Source organism: Spea bombifrons, chromosome 1 (assembly GCF_027358695.1).
Source record: "Spea bombifrons isolate aSpeBom1 chromosome 1, aSpeBom1.2.pri, whole genome shotgun sequence".
NCBI lineage: Eukaryota > Metazoa > Chordata > Amphibia > Anura > Pelobatidae > Spea > Spea bombifrons.
The window spans coordinates 50,773,022-50,792,700 of NC_071087.1; the positions used below are offsets into that span (position 1 = coordinate 50,773,022).

A 19,679-nucleotide genomic window follows, 5' to 3' on the forward strand; every position below is an offset into this window, starting at 1 on the left:
TCTCTCCAGGAGCCTGAGATAAGCCATCAATCAATGTGAAAAATATGAAAAATAATAATACATTTTTTTCTTGTTTTTACATAGTCAGTGACTAACATCTTATTGAGAAAGGAGGTGTTACCTATGACTTTTTAAGTCTATTTCATACCAAAAGAGAAGTTCCATTGAAAAACAAAAAGTTTCCTTTAGTGTTAAACACAGCGCTGTATATAGTAATGTAGTTTAGCAACGAATATAATCGGGTTTATTTCATTTTCTTCCAATAAGCTTCCTTTATCCACTTGAAGGCTGCTGTGATATTTTGGGTCACACCGAGCAGATTCTTTATGGTAAGTCCTGCTTACCTGATGAAATACCTTCCTCTATAGACTTTCACTTTAGAGAGCGTCAGCATGAGAAACACTCTGCAGAGCAAGGACTGGCTGGGGCGCAGTGTTATAACTTAATCAACCGAATGGGAATGTCAAATACCTCGGTTGAAAGTTCCTATTTGCTTTGTTCTGTTGAAAGCAATGCTACTGTAACTGCGGAATCCACATGTTATATATCCCAATAAAATCAATAGCAGTATGATATTTTTATATTGTTTATATAGTAAACCAACCGAGTTCGTTTGTGTTGCTAAACACCACAAGACAACCTTATAAAGTCACACATCGGAATTCATATTATTTGATTCCTGGAAAAAAAAAAAACATACTGGAGTGCCTTTAACATTAAAGGAAGATCGGCAGATTGTTTCTGAATTGATTTTATTAAATCATTATAGTTCTATGAAAGTACACATATAAAGAAAGCAAAATTGTAAAAGTGCAATAATCCTTTTTGTATACTTTGTGTTAAAACAAAGTCAAACAATAGCACCAATGTATGAGATGGAAAAAAATCCGCAAAAATATCTTTGCTAGCCCAAACTGTAAGTTAGGCAAATCAAATTCTTTGAAACATAGCAAACAATAAGTATCTAAAACTAAAAGGTGAAAGAGTAATCGACAACTTTTAAATAATGGAGAAAATATTTACAGATTTAACAAGCTGGAGCTTCGTACAGAATATTTAACATAAATACATTGAAGGTAAAGACTGGCCATAATTCACCAAAATGCATTTTGTGGTCTTTTTGTGGATCATATCTTTTAAAAGAATTGGGGGTGCTTAAAATTTTATCTTGTGGTGTGCATGTAAAACATGAAATACAACCCAAAAATGCTGACTATAGAATATAATTAATACACCTTGATTCATGTGTGACTAACACATCAGAGTCTCCAGTTTCAAACCAAAACAACCTTTCCAAATCAATGTCTGAATCCAATCATTCTTCACATGCTTCATATCCCATGAAAGAGAATTCACCCAGAGTCACCCACCAATTTATTACATGTTGTGCATGGGACCTCCACGTGCAATTTTCTAGACAACATACTGATAACCATCAGTGGTGATTCCATACCACCCAACATTTCAGGTGTCCAAATTGGGACATCTGTGTTACAGGTGTGGCAACAGGAGGAGAGGAGCACTGGGAGTGGACGTGGCCACCTTCCCACCTTACAAGAACAGCTGCATTGCAGGCCTCCATTTATTTTACAGCTCCCTGGGCCAGTAGTGGGAGATCACAGGATCTCCCCAGCTGCCCCATAATACTGACTGGCCTCAAAAGCAAGACAAAAGGGGGAGTACCGAGGATAGTGTCCAAAAATCATGACCAATGTCCCACCAATACCTAGACTTTTGGGAAGTATGCGATTCGATGGCCTAATAAAGGACCACACTACATAAAATGTTTATTTGAAAAGAAAAAAAAAATAAGAAAAAAGAAAACCGTGTACTGGTGCGTTTTGAGAGTGTTCAAAGTAATGAGTTTCCATTTCAATGACGGGATCCTTAAAAGTGATTCAGTATTATTTGTATACAGTGGCCTTGCCCCCAACAATAAGAACTGCCAGTCACTGACCCACTCAAACGGCTTATTCTGGTCGACATGAAATGTGTCCCCATGCAACAAAATGGCCACTTATGTCAATAAAGTAAAGTTATTTCCGAGTGCAATAGTGTTTTGTGAATTACATACCACATACCTTCTCACAGCAGTAAAGAGATATCAGAAAACTAACAAGCTAGTGTTTTCCTTGCAACAGAGCACTACAGTTGAAAAAAGCAAGATAAGAAGAACAGGACAAAAACGGAAGGAAAGACATAAAAAGGACTGACAAAAGAAGACATTCATTGCACATTAAGAACACGGGCAGAAACGCCATGGTGCCAGTCGCGCAGTTTTGTATACTTTGGGCTAATGATTTGAACTGGAACCTTTTCCCTACAAAAAGAGGAAGAAAACAGAGAGAGAAAGTAATGAAGAAAGGAGAAAAGGAGAGGAAAATGGCATTCAGTTGCCAATAATTAAAGATTTCCAGAGATGGTATTTTGTGTTGTGTTGTGTAGATAATAATCAACGTTATCATCAGGGTTTGAAAATGTTTTATGGTATAGGTTTTAATGGCTGGTTTAAACCGATAGATAATGCAAAAAAAAAAAAAGAGACAGTGTCTCCACTATACATAAACTGGGAGACGGAGCTAGTGATCATTATAACTGGAAATCTAATAAAGTATGGCATGTATGTGGTTGCTAAGTGGCTACTTCCCATACTACAAGAAGATATTATTGTGCTTGGGTCATGCATAACCTGCATCCATTACCATGCCTCCACACCGAAACAACATCATGCAATAATATTCACTCCATAATTGTTTTAAAGATGCTTTTAAAGCACAATCATTATTGCAAGTAACATAGACTTCTAGAATGGCATGCTGGGACGCTGAACAAAAGAAATAAACAACCAACCCACAAAATGAATAATATAGTAACACATATCCTGCAAAAGTAACACAGCATGGAAAGTAGCAATATTCGCTGCCACTGAACAGCATGCCAAATACAAATGTAGCTGTACATTCACTGAGAAATACTTGTAGAAATGCATGACACTAAAAATAAAATAATGTAAAAATCACCACAATCCAACGGGAAACCAATATGACTATCCAGTAAACGTGGTTTATGTGTTAAAACCAAAAATAATGACATTTATACTTACTTTGTCTTTTTCACATTTTCAGGCTCTGGTTCACTCACTGTAAATAAAAAAACAAACAAAAAACAATGAAATATATAATAATGTTTACCAATGCAGAAAATTCAGCTAAACCTTCCTAGAGTTTATCACTCAACAAAAGAGAAGTCAGACTGACATGAGAGGAAGAATTTTTACGCCGTATGTAGGACCAACCACTTGGAAGAAGGCCTAGAATGACGTTTTGTAATCTTTTCCTTTGACTACCCATTGAGTTATACACAGTAAAACTGAAATGGAAGTTCAACCAAAAAGTCTGTAATGATGTCCTTTTCAGGGCTACTATCACATAATTTTGGGTGTATTCTGGCCTATGCCGAATAGGGCAGCCACTGCTGTAGGGGTCAGTAAAAAAGGAAGATAGCTCTGTTACCACCATGGACAAAACGTGCTGAAGCAGCCTGTCACTCAGCAGTAAAGATGGCGGCACAGAGAGTTGGAGTGGCCTAACCCAGGGCAGCGTCAAAGGTAAATACGCCACTGGGTATACTTAGGGAGCACGCCTTCACCTGCCATGGCCCATAATGTTAATACCCCTAAGTGCCCATCATAACAACAAAAATACCATTCCTCCCTTCAACCAAGTCGTGTTTGTTAAAAAAAACTACAGGCCCCAAGTGCACATGTCACGAGTCCCTAACTTAAAACAATGCAGACTAGGCATGTGGGAGGAAGACCCCAGATGTGGCGATATGGGGCCCCTATACAGCTGTACTGGCTGTGCCAATTGGATCGCTGTCCCAGTAAGTTAAGTGACATTTGTCTTTTACAATGACATTACGAACAGTGTCGCCGGTTAAAGCTATTAAAGAAAATCAATAATCCCACAGAGAGAAATCATAAAATTCTCTTAGACAAATGTATGCCTCTTTTGCATAAACAATTAGGGCATCTAGGAAAAAAAAACAACGAAATGTAAAACTTTTTCCAAAGCAACTTGTATAAAATGTTTACATGTTTTAACTTGATTTGATTGTGGTGTATAGGTTGCCTGTCACACCACATTCCACCAAATGCAACAGACACAGACTCAACTTCGAATGAAAAAAAACCCGATTGTTAATGGAGTGGTCACTCACTGTGCTCTGTGCCAGTGATCTGGGCAAGAATCCGAAAGGAGCGTGACTGAGTGGTTCCGGTACGAGGGTGCCAGTCTTCAGTGTTATCCATCAGGCGTTTCTTGCTTGCATCGGTAAATGGGGAAGTGTGGTAAATATCCGTGTATGTATCCACAATGTGCTTTCGCGGAGGACTAGATAAAAATAAGACAAATGAAATTAATTGAGCTTACAATATTAAAAATCTTTTTTAAAAAAAACAATTCAAAAGAGCACAACCAAACAATGTATATTATACAGTATTAAGGATGTGTTTAAATAATTTTTATAGCTGACTGGCCATTTCTGGTCACTAGGTGGCAGTTGGACAGCACATTTTAAGACATCTGTATTATTTATTGACTTATAAAGCGCCATCCTATTCCACAGCGCTGTACAATACACGTACACTCAAAACGATTTTGAGAACAGAGATTACCGTTTTGGTGGAATTTTCCTTTAGAGATTGAAGAGGAAGAAGCAGACGATGAGGATGAAGAAGAAAAGGAAAGAAGGAAAAGAGAAATCTAAGGCTAAAAATATATTTTGTGCACATTCAATACAATTGAACCACTATCAATATATAATAATGAGAACAAAATCCCTGCTGATTTTTACATTTACAGCAATTCCAGATTTTGAAGAATACAAAATTAAGAAGCAAACAAAAAATAACATACAAATAAGTATTAATAATTACGGTAATTAACAGTTTATGTAATTTTTAGGTTTAAAATAGCACTTTTAGTCAATATGCATTTAAAGAACTCGGCAAGCAGTTAATTAAAGAGAAGAGGTTATGGGACTTGGCCCATTACATAAAAGCAACAAAATAGAATATAACAATACAATATTACAATTGCAAAATTGTAAAGAAAAATAATAACAAAAACTCATGGAATTTTCTGTACTGTTGAGTGATGTAAAGTTTTAAGCTGACATAATACGAAATCAATTAGCCAGAAGCTATTTTAAGACCTTTGAAAATTTAAAAAAAAGAAAATACTATTTAAAAATTGTGGTTTCTTTCCCTATGACTGTCTCTCTCCCTCAGCTGATCAGGCATACATATGTGCTGGGAGCCTTGGGGTATTTCACTGTTAAAATGAGCTGAGAATTCGAAGGCTGATGCTAGTGGAACAGGAAAATAGTTACTGACATTTGCTAAATTTAGAGGAAATGTTTGGATTAAAATTTCCTTGGATCAGCAACATTTTAAAGAGGAATGGTCACTTCTTTCACCATGTTATTTTAGATCGGTGGTCCTCATCTCTAGCCCTCAAGAGCCACAAACAGGCCAGGAATTTAGTGTATCCTTGATGGAAAACAAGTCAATGAGTGATTTTTTTTATTGAGATGCCTGTGGTCATGCTGGGATATTCAAAAACCTGGAGCCAGTTTGCAGCCCTCAAACACTGGAGTTGAACACCACCAGTTTACATACACATTCTGAGTTACTTCTGCTCTGCTTCTGCATGTTCATGAAGAACTGCCGGTACTGCTGGTGGTTGAGGCTAGTCTGGAGTCAAGCCAGACACATAGCTCAGCGTCTGAGATGGAGTGTGAGCCAGAGTCAAGAATCAAGACTGAACTTCATTCCCTTTCCAGTAGTAAGTCACTGCATGGACCTCTGTCTGTCAAAAGGGACTTGGCTCACTCCCATTGTGGCCTTGCTCTTGCTCTCAGCGTGCTCCAAAAGGGGTATAAGACAGATGTATACTGCTTTACTAATGCTGAAATTGCTTTATGTTGAGCACAGCAGGGCACCAAGGTACCCACGAGCTCCACATGATGAAGGTAAAGCCAGTGGTAGTACTATGCAGAGAATTACCAGCAGCTCCAATACAGCTTGTGTGGTGCTCATCTATGGTCACTAGGAGGCAGTAGTGCCAATAGCAAATCTTCATGACTATATTTGTTGAGGACCTCTTATAATGCAAAACTATAAGGATTGTTTGGCTATTAATTGCATCACTGCATTAATATGACTTAGAATACCAATAATATTAGTACTATTATTAATATTTGTTAATGTATTTAATCTCGATGGTACCCTTAACCTTAAATTTAACTGAGTTTGAGGGGCGCGTGCAAGTTCTACACTGCAGCGTGCTTCTCAGTCCTCTGGAACACAAGGGTTAAAAGGATTCCACTTATCCTATGTGCAATTTGAATACCCCAAATCCAATAGAACATTAACACTGCCGCAGACATGCAACTTCCACTTGCAGACAAGTCAATATAAGTTATGATAATAAATCAGATACTAACATTACCACTGTAGTTACCTGTACAGGGAACGGGGAGGGGGATACAAAAACAAAACACACAGTATGGAACGTTAAGAAATACAATAAGAAACACATAGAAATAATGTAATGAATGTGTCTAAATGGTACTCGAGCTATGACTTATTGCTATAAAACGCATTTATAAATAGGCTGCCATCAAAAATGTATAATTTCTTGGGATGACAGCAGGATTTTTTCTTTACCTTTTAAGGAAATACGTGGAAGCTACAGGCCCAGCTCAGAAAATAAACTATTTGAGAAAAAAAGTTTTTTTTTTCCCTTGGGTTAGTTTAACTAAGTTTTAATAAAAACAGAAAGGAATTTCCTTGAGGTGAGGGGAGGTGTCAGAGTAATTTCCATTGAGAGCAGAAAGATATTTTAAAGTGTATTTCATGTGTGTTATATGCCAGAGGTCTCCCCGAGCCAGGAAAATAAGATTACAATTGGCTTTTTGGAGACTGCTGTCCAACCGGGCTTGTGGGCCCAGAACGTCTGAGGTATGAGCTGCATGCCTTTGCCGTCTCACTTTCAGACTTGGCCTCCTCCTGCTTTCATTGACGTGCCATGTCGAGGATTGGGAGAAATGCACTGAAACACTTACTCCAAACAGGTTTTACAGGTGGCATGGTTCAAAAATACAACCACTTGCGATTTGACGGATCATTTCTGGTCGAGAAGAAATTGGATAACCGGGAATGTTTGTGGGATTGTGACAACTGCTTGCGATTAACCCATGGCAGGCACAAATTTACATTTACCAGCCATTCTTTTTTAAAAAAAATGTGTATTTCACCTGATCCAAGCACTGACAGCAACAATAAAATATATGTTTGTATAGTTATCTTTCAAATAAAACGTTTTGAGGGTGGCTCTCTTTACCGAATGTATCGCTTTGTATTTGTCTACAGTGTGAGTAAAGGTAATACAATCCGATAGCATTTTTTTATAAAATACAGTAAAACAAGCTCCATTTATGTCTGAAGTGCCCAATTTGTTTGTATTTTACTTAACTAAGTACCTAAACTGCTTTTCTGAACTGATTGAAGTTCTTATGCCAAACCCCTCACAAGATGGAGTGTTTGAAAAGAATAATTGCGGTGTTTAACAACCTATAGCATTCCATTTCTAGGTCTGTAATCGTGTGTTTTTCGACAAAAGTGTCAACTAATAATGCGATTCTTGCTACTGGAGATTCTTGCCAATTGTTTTAACGTAGGGAATGTCAGATATTTTAGCTTCTTCTGGTTATCCAGCACTGCTAGATCTGGCTTCTGAAAATAAAGAGCTTGGTAAAATATAGGACTATAATGTCAATTAAAAAAACAAACAAACATTAAAGCTACTGTGTGGTATAGAAATCACTCTGAAGAACCCCTCAGTTCTTGTGATTGTTTTAATTCAATAATGGCCAATGGGTCATCTGTATGAAGTGACGCATAGTTGTGTGTTGAAGCTATAGACAAAGCTTGGGTACCATTTAAATTTATACATGATATACTTCAATTGTTTATGTTATTATTCAATATTTCAGTAAAATAATGCGGAAGAAAAATATAAAGGCAAACATGCTAAGCAATCAAAAAGCACCCTGAAGCCACCTACCCATTCTGCTGTTTGTCTGCCTGGATTTCGGTTTGTCCTCTTCTTTGTACACCAACCCCATCTTGGGCATTTTCGTTAGCGTACACACTGCCAGGCTGCCGCGGAACATTAACCGTAGGTTTAGTAGAAGCACTCAAAGCTGGCGACTGCCCTTCAGCGTTGGCTTTGTAATTGGCATGCAGTCCGTGCGAGGTGTGGGGAGGGGGGCTGACGGCAGCCAGCAAGGATAAGGCAGACGGCTGTGGGGGAGCCTGAGTTTGGTTTGCAGTGGCTGGGGTGAAGGCAGAGGATGGCGATGGGATTGATGCAATCTTTGGAGATGCTGTGGATCCAAATGGCCTGGGTGCTTTATTATATGCGACAGAAGTGGTGACTTTGGGAGCAGCGGGTGTGGGTGACGCAACGGGCACAGGCTTAATTATTTCTTTAGAAGCCTCCTATGAATATGCAAAACAAAACACAAACACACCAACCGCATGCATGCAATTCAATTGTTATTTGAAAACTGGTTATCATTTTGCAGTGTTTTCTTATACCGCCAAGCCTGCCAATGTTACTTTAGACCTTAGTATTATTGAACTGAATTGGAATTTATTTTTTGTTAAAGGAAAACAGTGTTTATGTCTAAATTGGGTCATATTTAATGATCTTACCCAATTCTGAGTTCAAACACTTCAGTGAGTGTGTCTCTTATCAAGAGAATTTGTATCTTCAGTGGTGCCATAACTATTTTGTGCTTATATCAAAAACCAACATGGGCAGAATCCGAGTGCATTAAACTTTACGGCAACTGGGACCTTGGCCAGCGAGGGGAGCCAGAGGAGAAATGAGGTTTAACTCGCACTACGTCACTGTTATCCAATGCAGCGATTAATTAGAAAGAAACACATTATATATATATATATATATATATATATATATATATATATATATATATATATATATTGTATTACTTCCAGTGGCAGCGTATCGGCTCTAATTCAAAGCCTATTCTGCTCTTGTATTTGTAGGCAAGCTCTGTTGGTCTGAACTCTTCTAGATCATTGTTCAGAACGGGCATAACTTCTTCAAAACAAAATTTCCAAAGCATCATTAGCAGTTTGGTAGGATTAAGTTGGAAGAAACCAAACGAAATTGAAACAAAAAACATTTGCATTCTAGAATATGCTGGCATTTGAAATTCTATATATTGCTCTATTAATTTTCCATGAAAAAAAATGAATTAAGCATCTTTTACAGTGCTGCAGAAGGGGTTGATGCATACAGTACCCATAGATGTCTTATAAGACTAGAATAATAGTCATTATTGGTGCAAGGGGCGCTCAAACAGCCGTCCTTTCTAAAACGGTAAAACAAAATCTCTGCTTTTATTCATTTTACAAAAAAAAATGCTTTTAGTGGTTTGGGTTATGTCTGTAATAGTGGAACCAGTCAGGGAACAAAGTGTACTAGCCTACCTTGTAATTAATTTCAGAAGAAGAAAAATAACAGATATTTGAAATGCCAGCATATTTTTTATATTTTAGAACCATTTTAGTAACTGGCACAACCATAGTGTTGTTTGTTAAAGGGACTTACAGTTTGTGCTGGATTTGGATTGGTCTTCGGTGTGGCTGACACTCTACAAGAAAGAAAAATACTTTGCTCAGCAATCTAAAAACTTTAAAGGGTTTTTTTTGTTAAAAGCTCTTCGCCCTTTTTTGAAAAAAAACCAAAAACATAATATATATATAATACATATATATATATATATATAGTTATATATTATTGTATTGTGTTTTTTTAGCCCTAAATAATATACGATCATTTATATAAGCTTTTAGTTTCCTTTTGTTATCACTCTCTACATTCCCTTTAATCATGTATGATGACCATTACCCAACTTTCAATTTTTACTATTAAAAAAATATATTCCACTTTCTTCTAACGTAGCTCAAACACAGCAACATCTGGGGGCATTGGTCAGCTGGAGAATGAGTCTGCTATGCTTACCTTGGAGATTTCCGGCATAATGAAACCCCAAACAAAAGAACCCTTAACCTGGATTTTCCAACAATGTGTGTTTTTAAGACAGCACATCATGTAAGATGTAAGTAGTTGGGTTGCAGGTTAATTAGAGAAATCCTGAAAGTCTGGAATGCTTATACTTATATGTATTAAAAGACAACAAAACTAAATCGTTCCTAGGCTACCTAACCAGTTGGATATAACGCCAACACACAAGCTGTAAATATAACACATAGAGGATGGAAACACCCCTCGGGGGTCTGCTCCTTGTATAATAAACTGGTTCAGCTACAATTAGCGCAGATGCTTTATCTGTTTCATGATCAAACTATGTTTGTAATTGCTACCCTGACTTGTTTCATGCTTCCAAACCAGCTGTCCCTAATATATCACTAGCAAGCATCAATCACCAGTTGCACGTTTAGAAGGTAACAGGGAAATGCGTTAAAACTAGCAAAGCGTTCAAAAACAGTAACACAATATGTGAAAGAAATGCGAATTTGTGCCATTTTTGTAGTGTGATCTTCAATACGCAACAGGAGTCTAGCAATAGGAACTAGTAGAGTACCATGAGACTTCCAGGTCACCAACAGCTGGAGGCCTCTATCTTGTTGAACAATTGGTTACTATGGCAGAGCTACACAGAATCTTTCCGTTGGACAGAGCTGGGTTTATACGATTAGACAATAACATACTTTCCATATTCTAAAGGACACTTCATTTTTCAAGGATTGTGATAAGATACACGGCTAGACTTTTTGTGTGACTTCGTGACCTATTGAAAGCCGTATTGAAAAAAATATTTGTTTATTTTTGTAACCTTTAGGGCCTAAGAACACTTTTATACACTCAAACCCAGCCAACATAATGAGCTCCTAGAACCAAGGGACATCAGGGGAGAAAAGAGGAGCAGAGGGACTTGGCTCTTGATTACATAACACCACTTAAACCAAGCCAATGCTTATAAGGTTTACCCAGTGCCTCTCCATATCTACAGAGTATTTTTAAGTGTGCTATACATTACATACAGCAACACACATTAAATATATCAAGGTGTAATACTCTACAGGTGCTAGGAACATACACCAACTGGCCACTCCAGACACATTAATATTCCAGTATCACATGAAAACGTGCAGTAACTTGGCTTCCAGTTGTAATGGTATGTAAAATTAAACCTGACTGGGAATAATAAACTGTGTTGGGATCGTGTAAAAGCTCATTTATGGCTAATGTCTGGCTATGATATAGCACGCTGCAACCCCAAATGGGTCTTTAAACTGAAGTCCATTAATTCATTTCTATGTGGACTGAAATGAAAACCATTTGGAGCGAAGCGTTTAAGGTAGGGGCATTCGCTGTACAGATTTCTCTAGGCACAATAATAAAACTAGGTTCAATGCGTTAGATTTAAAAATGAATTGCAATGTCATATCCATGATAATGGCTCGAGAAATCCCAAAATCTGATTTATAGGTGGTCTTCGAGGTCTAAGCTATGTAAAGCTAGGTTACGGAACATTTTACAGCAAACTTAAGAATGGCCAGACACTCCATCAATCAAATGCGTTTTAGTGCAAAGCTGTGTGATCCCTTTAAATTTGCAAATAAATGGGGAATATCCCCTCCCCATGTGCTTTTTTTCTTCTTTCCCCACACCACCTGCCAGCTCCTTGGCTTGCAATAGACGTGTTTGGTCACTCACGCTATAGTCAGTTCCAGAGCCAGCTCGGCAAGGGGTCCATGGCTGGTCTTACAAGACCCATCATGTATACGCTTTCCTGCTACCGATTAGCCGCTTCAAACAGCCGAACGGTGGCACAAAAAATAGAACCACAGTGGGACTTTATGCTGCGTTATTTATTTAAAGGTTTAATTAATGCATATTAAAATACTTACAAAGTACTTCAATATGGCATGCTTATTGATGGTGCTAAATGGGACACTAGACTGCTGCTTTAAAGTCTGCTGCAAGTAATTTAATGAATTTACTGCATGAAAATAGGTGTAACCATTCTTTAGGTTTTGGAGGTAGATAGTGTGAGATTTGTATCGTTTCCCTCCTCCCTCTGGCTGCCTCTACTGAAACGGGGAAGTAAGAAGGAAGTCTACTTAAGTACACTTTCTACTCTTTTACTATTCCCACCCAGGAAGAGGCATTAAGCCAGAAGTCTCACTTTTTAACTTGAATAACTAATAAATGCCTGCACGTGCAGTAAAAGTGGGTTCCAATACATATTTTACATGAAAACAGTGCCCTTAACTTAGGACAGTATATTAAAAGTTTTAAATTTTAGATTTATGCAGAATTGTATGGACAATAGAAAAGCTTTCCCATTGAGGTCAATGGGAAGACCTGCGCAGGGTCCCGTTAAACCCTTCTGGAAACCTCACGCTCAAAATCACTGGGGCTGGTGATGAATTTACAATAGATGCACGAGATTTGTTTGGCCAACATATATCCTGCGAGCTATGGAGCCAAGTGGTGGGAAAACCGTGCAAACACATAGAGCGGATTCTAACAAATCTCTCCACGAATTTGCACTGGACAAAATGTCAAGTTAAAGACAACACTATCATGTGTATTAAAGTAAAGTAAATATTTGAATATCATACAAGCGATCACTGTAGCGGGGCGCAAAAAAAATCAAAAGTTAAAAAGGGTTTTTGGGAAACGATATTTTTTTGTGACACCTAATACATCTTAATATACCGAAATCATGCTATATCTTTGAGCACTTCCTTATTAGGTAAAATCATGCTGGTCAGAGCAAAAGTTCAGCCAAAAAATGCCTGTCATTTTTTTTTTAAAAGCACATATTTTGTTTTCAGTTTTCTATCTCCCAGTGCAGGCATTTCCCAGCGTTGCCTGAAATAACAGACAGCGGGAGTTTGTGCAGCAAAACATTTCTCTTGCTCAGAGTGGCAGTTTTATTTTCTGCCTAAATTACATTTTTTTCCAGGGGATTTTTTTGTCATTTAAAATGGCTTCATTTCTATTTCCAGAGTAAGAGAACTAGGACACCGATTAACAAAAGTTAAGAGGAGAAGCGGAAGCCATAGGATGTTCACTGCAGAAGCTGAATATCCCTTGGCATGATTAATATTGCTCGAATGTACGCAGAATCTACTCTAGCTGGAAAGAAAAAAGTAACAGGTTATAATACAATGTTAATACAACATTATATATATACTCCCTGCATGGCTTGGTTTAAATACGGTAATTCAGTATTATTCACTCTGGTCTGCAGGTGACGGTAACTTGGACATAACACCAGGCAGATGGGCATCAGTATCAAGAGTCATAATGTATAATCTGGCATGCTCAACAGAACCACTTTATGGAAATATACTTCTCATTAAATTCACATTATCTTCAATTTCACCTTAATATTGCAAAACAACATAAGACAATCACATCATTTAAACAATCACAGCCAGGTGGGTCACCATTGCCTTCAACAGTTGAGAGTCATCAAATCTGAGATATAACCGATGGGAGATTTCTATGTAATATATCACAAAGTGGTGTCCCTTCGTAGGGATTACACCAAGCAATTTTTTCTTGGGCTTTAGCTGTGAGTTGTTTATTTTTATAGTTAGTCTTAGGAAATGAAGGCAGGTCCCAAAGCTGTCTGAGATATTACGGGGTCTCAACTATCTGTGTCTAATATGTCCAAAGACACTGCCAAGTACGACTCATCTCAACAAGGCAAAAAACTAAACTTGTACCAATTACCAATTATATTTTTAGGGGAGCCACGGTAGTTATTTTGGTATTGCCAAATGTTAGTCCCACCCAAGCCTGGCACTACCATGTGATTCTAAATGAATCACTCATTTAAACATTGAATAGTGCTGTTTTTCATATTGCTTATATTTTTGAGATATAAGACCTATGCTGATACTTTTTCCCTTTATTAACTAATTTTTACAGAATTACAAATAATTAGTTTACATACTAGGTTACCCACCAAGACCAAATGTCTGCAATGTCCTTTGTTCTACAAAATCCCCGCTTCTGATTAGAGGAACTTCCATCAAAGGCTTTACGTCTAATCAAAGTAATCGCCTGTTAACAATAACAATTACACATGCTACAAGATTAAGAGTGATCCAATGTTCCCGTACTGTGAGGCACAAATCCCTGATATTAAAAGCTGGATTTTTTAACACTATACTAAAAAATAGCGTCTTCTATGCGCCTAAATGGAAACATTAAAACTATCAGAACTATTTTAACATTTTCCAACAATCTGCCAAATATGATCTTTATAAACGGAGTACATGGAGAACCTATATTTAAAATGTAACATCTGGAACAGATGGATATTTAAGTTTACAACATAACGTCGTTTTTTATCCTGAATGATTACAAACAATTTCCCAACCAGTGTTAAATGCCAAGAGTATGTATCTTGTTAACAAAGATTGTCTAGTTTATAGCCATGTGTTATCTCTAGTGCCAGAGGTATCTTTATCAGAAATTGCAGAGGCTAATAGAAGAAGAAAGATCAAAAACAGCTTTTGGTGCATTGTTGTCCAGGTTGATGATGCAGAGGGCCGTTTATCACTCAACAGCATTGGCGGGGGACCCAGGCACTATTTATGGGGGACTTTAAAGGAGACACAGGTCTTGTTTTCTAACCCCAATAACTAAACAATGCATGGCAGTTTGCTTGCAGTTAAATGCACTGGACTTCATGAAAAAGGGACTCCAACAAGTATTAAAAATACAGGTTTGGAGACTAGACTGTTACTTTAAGCGAAATGTTTTCATTTTTTTTCCCGTTCAATAAATCTCTAAACAAATATTCAACTGAAACCGACGTATGCTTTGTCAAATAAAGGACTGCCTTTTCGCTCTGTATTAGCACAGGGCTTGTGAAGACATTTAGCTTTTAGTTGGAGGTTGCTAGAGTTGGAGTATAACAAATGGTTAAACAGTGGGCCCCGTGCCGAGGATTGCCACAACAGTTTTGGCTGCACTGCAACAGATAGGTAACTACTTACTCTGACCCATTCTCTCAAATTAATTTATGTTATGTTCAATTAGTCACAGAAACCTGTGGGGAAAATTGGTTCTGCTGTAAGAGCCTATGTCTGGTACATTAGTCATTGTACTTATTATTATACTAGTATCTTTCAGTATAACAACAACGGATCTGGAACATCTAAAAATGCATATTGTCATGACATAAACCCCATATTACCGGTAATAAATTACACCTTCCAGTTTTCTACAGTCAGATAAACGTATTAACACAATGGAACTGGGAAACGTAGGCGATGGATCTACAGGATATCTTTGAGAATGACTGGTATTGGCAACCTGGAAGAGATCAGCTGCATGTTTGGTGGCTTCCATTTAATTATGAGCATGTCACAAAACAAAACACAAAATGTCCTTTGACCTCCTATCAAACTACAAAATTGCATAATTAATATCCATACTAAGTGGCATCATATTGATAGCTACACTGATATGAGATAAAACATGCCATGTGCAGAATTCCAACAAGACAAATTCATATATTATTTCATGTTTCAACTCTTTCAGCCATTCCTCCTTTCCAGTAAGAAAAGGAAAATCTAATACAGCTTAACCAGACTTCATCACCTTCCCTGCACATCTGATTTTTTTTTAATAGACGGTCCTTCAAGTAAAAGAGGCCTGGTCATTTGAATTTCAGACTTTTTAAAGACCACACTAAAAACAAGGCTCAATGCTGTCCAGAGATATCTTCCAGCAGATGTTTCAGAGCTGAAGTTCCATTAAAGCTTCTAAGCCACGGGTGTGTTATTCTGGGAACAGAAGATAAGTAAAAGCCAAGCTCACATTGTTCCTTTGCATGATTCACTAGCCGGCCACACAGATAGCTTAAAATAAATCTGCAATGACAATGTTGCCAAATGCCTGCTAACAAGTCCTTTAGATTCCATAGGGTGCTTGACCTTTGCAGTCTCTCGAAATTAGAAAGTGAGCAAAGGTTTATCAGGTTTTCCAAGATGAATTTGCTTCGCTTTGTAAACTTGTAATTGGAACTCACGTAATACTTTTAGGGATGAGGAAAATGAAAATGTCAAATTATAATAGGACGTAGATACGACTTGTGAAACATCTAGACATCTAGAATGTAGACAGAGGAGTTGGTTTCAGATGTCCTCAGTTATACATTTACAAATACTCTTCTGCAAAATAAAGAGTATAAAAAAAACCGCAAGAGAGGATTGAAAGGACATTTAGGTTTACGACTTTGCATTCTTTCAAAAGTTACTGGTCAGGAGGAGCCAAACAAAAGTCCTCAGGGAATTCTGTACGGCTCAATCCATTCACTGATACACAGCTCAATATTTAACTCGCAAAGTTTCAACTAATGTTTAATGTCAAGCTCCCTGCTCTAGACTCTGTACATACTGTACTAATCATCTATGTCATCTTAAGTGCAGGACATCATGCATATCAGGTTCCTAGATTTTCTTACCAGCTTGTGAAGTGCTGCAACGGGCAAAATCAGAAGGCTAAATAAAGAGCAGAACACATTGCTCAGATAGGGCACTACGCACTTCCTGTGTAATGAACCCAGCAAATAAATATCATGCCTTGGAAGTCACCTGTGTTTATGAGCATTCATTGCTTGCACCACTATGTGATATGTTGGGCCACCAATTAAAGAAACGTTAATATGGATTACATAGTGTAAGGTCCACATCAGACTTCTGAGTTAAGCTTCCATCCCACCACACAGGTGCCTCATTAATGGTGTCCAAATTGTAGGAGAGTCCCTGAGGCCTTAAAACGTAATGTAGTACAACCGATTCAGCTGCATTGTAAGCAATACAGCCGTGCTAGGACATGTTGACATAGTGGAGGGAGAAGAAGTGCATGGCCACAGAGTGTGATGGAATCCTCAATATTTATACTTTGCCGTATGTCTCTGATGGGTATGCTGATTCATATACTGTATGAATATAATCTGCTCTCTAATATATAATCAACCAATATCTGTATCTGTTGCCAATTTAACTCCAAATACCCTGCGGTGTCCTCCCTTTTCATTCAGGGCATATTAGCCTGACCAGCAGAGGGACTTGTAGTCGGGTAAAGTCCTGACTCCAGTTGTTAAGATAGAATCCATTACAAGCACAAGAACACAATGTGCTTTGTATTGTCCTGACCTTCACTCACTCATATATACGTGTATATTATGATGTACGGTTTATTGTCCTGGTAACGCACTGGATAAGAGAGTACTGTTTTAACCTTTCTACTCCACTTGACATGCACAAAACAATTTAATTATTCCCAATAAGGATCTCATCTTCCACAGAAAGAAGGGTTAGGAGCTTTTTAGCAAAAGTCTAAAGATTTTTAAAAAATTCCATTAATATGTATATAAATAAAAATATTATTCTTTGATCCAACAGTTTATGTAGCCTTTTTTACAATGTATAACAAAACTAGTTACAAGTTACAGGCCAATATATGTTAAAAAAGGTGCAAACTTCCAGATACAGCGAAAGCTTCCTCATGAACACTCATTATTATGGAAATGTTACTTAATCCAGATAGACTTCTGGTTAAGAATTATTAAAAAAATATGAATAACCTAGTTTAAGCTTTTAAGCAATACATTAGAGATGGTATATAAATAGGAGAACTGGTTACTTTTACATATATATACTGTATAGGCAACTATAAGCTTAATGTTAAAAAAAAAAAATATATATATATATATATATATATATATGCTTCATTCCAGTACCTTTCACTAGCAAATTTGGAATAAAATGGTTAGCTATTAACCTGGGTTTACTGAAAGCAAGAACAATTGTAGTCATTTGCCCAACAATGGATCCCTTGTTCGGATGATTAAATATACCAGTGATTGCTGCCAGATGCAGACAGTTAGAGAATGGTGGGTTACAGGTGTAAGCCTGTTCATCCATATGGCCCATATATATGGCAAACTTCATTTTGCCTATAGATAATTAAGCAACCCACTAAGCTAGACTTGTACAGAGTCTGTACAGCAGAAAAACTCTTATTAATATCTAATAAAATGGTAAAGTCTGCAAACACAAAGCAAACCCTAAAGTAACGGGTACAGGATGAAGGTCTTAGAGGAACCTCCCTGGTTGAGGTCTTGAGAATGGCTGTGCCGGGTACTGGAGAGTGCTTCTTTAATCAGTCCAAATAAACTTTCAGAAAAGGGAAGAATTTTCATTACTGCACACCGCTTCTCAGAAACGCTTTACTGCACATATATCACCCGTGCAGTTTGAAAAGTTCTTTAACTTCACATAATCCCTCAGCTATTTTAACACCTGTGTGTCAGATCGGCACCGTGGTTCATGTAGAGAACTATTTAGTAAAACATCCATTAAAATATTGAGCTGAATAAACATATCTGAAACTTGAAAGCCACAGACATAAATTACCTGCTGTTAAAATATCCCTTATTTGACACATACTTACAGGCATACATATAGAATAGGATTGGAACAATAGCAGCAAGCCGTGTTAACATATCAAAAGCAAATGCTTTGTTTTCATATTTTCAGACACTTTACTGATAGCTTGAAAGTTCATTTGTTCGGCTCTTTATATACAACTCTGGAAGTTATAAACTTCTATCTTATATAAATATCTGTTACTGTTTTGTAAGGATCAGTTTAAGAAATCAGTATTCACTGCTCAGTGTTTTCAGGTTCACTTCACTACCTTCTAATGCATATCATGTCAGCCAAGAGAATCGGGTTAGTGTGCGCGCATACTCAAGTACTGAATCCCGCCATGTAAAACTGTTGATTTTGGGCAGTCGGGGGGGAGGCATGTCACTACAACAAAGTCATCTATGTAGCTGAAGCAGAGCGTTATACTGAAGCAAACATTTGTATTTACATCCCAGTGGGAGTTTATTGGTGGCCATATCTGTCAAATCTCTAAGTTCACAACACGGTCAATGGGAAGCCATAAATAATAAACCTACTGCTTCCAAAATAAGTGAGCCATACTTCATTTTCTAAAAATGCATGCTGCTTGTGGTTTTCAGATGTGTAGTTGTGATATGTAAATTACACAAGCAAACCCAGGTCGGAAATAAATCAGTTATTATGTGGCATCAGCTTAACCAACATGTTGATGCAGGCGTCGACAAATTTGTTCTGGTTCTAGGAGTCAGGCAAAAAATGTAGGAACCAGGTTTTTTTTCCCACATTGATACTTACACACAGAAAATACTTCGCACACACTAACATATTCACACACAATAGCATACTTACACACACGCAAACAGTGAGATATTAACACACTTACACACACACCAACAACACAGTAGGATATTTAGCTGTGGCTGAGATTTGTTCTACTTGCTATCTCTAAACCACAGACACAGCTGACCTTATCTCCCCAAATTGAGATCTGGTTAATTTTTGTCAATCATTGCCCTGGTTAATTTTTGTCAATGCCAGAGGTCATGAGTTATTTTAGGACAAATATGTTCCACACAAATAAAGTATTCTTGTGAATGCAGTCTAACGC

The 19,679-nt window shown here is 37.5% G+C and overlaps 1 protein-coding gene across 5 annotated transcripts in view; it reads right to left on the reverse strand.

The window, feature by feature from the left end:
• Positions 1–19,679, reverse strand: part of PDLIM5 (PDZ and LIM domain 5) — an 89,632-nt gene that overhangs the window by 25,930 nt on the left and 44,023 nt on the right. The window contains exons 4-8 of one of the 5 annotated variants that reach the window (XM_053461585.1): positions 9,708–9,750; positions 6,508–6,524; positions 4,676–4,693; positions 4,219–4,391; positions 3,104–3,140 (exon numbers count right to left, since the gene is read on the reverse strand). In XM_053461585.1, the coding sequence (XP_053317560.1) occupies positions 3,104–3,140; positions 4,219–4,391; positions 4,676–4,693; positions 6,508–6,524; positions 9,708–9,750 (288 nt within the window). Of the gene's footprint in view, positions 1–3,103; positions 3,141–4,218; positions 4,392–4,675; positions 4,694–6,507; positions 6,525–8,129; positions 8,567–9,707; positions 9,751–19,679 lie in introns of all 5 variants that reach the window. The other 4 variants (XM_053461583.1, XM_053461580.1, XM_053461584.1 and 1 more) reach the window with 4 other exon arrangements.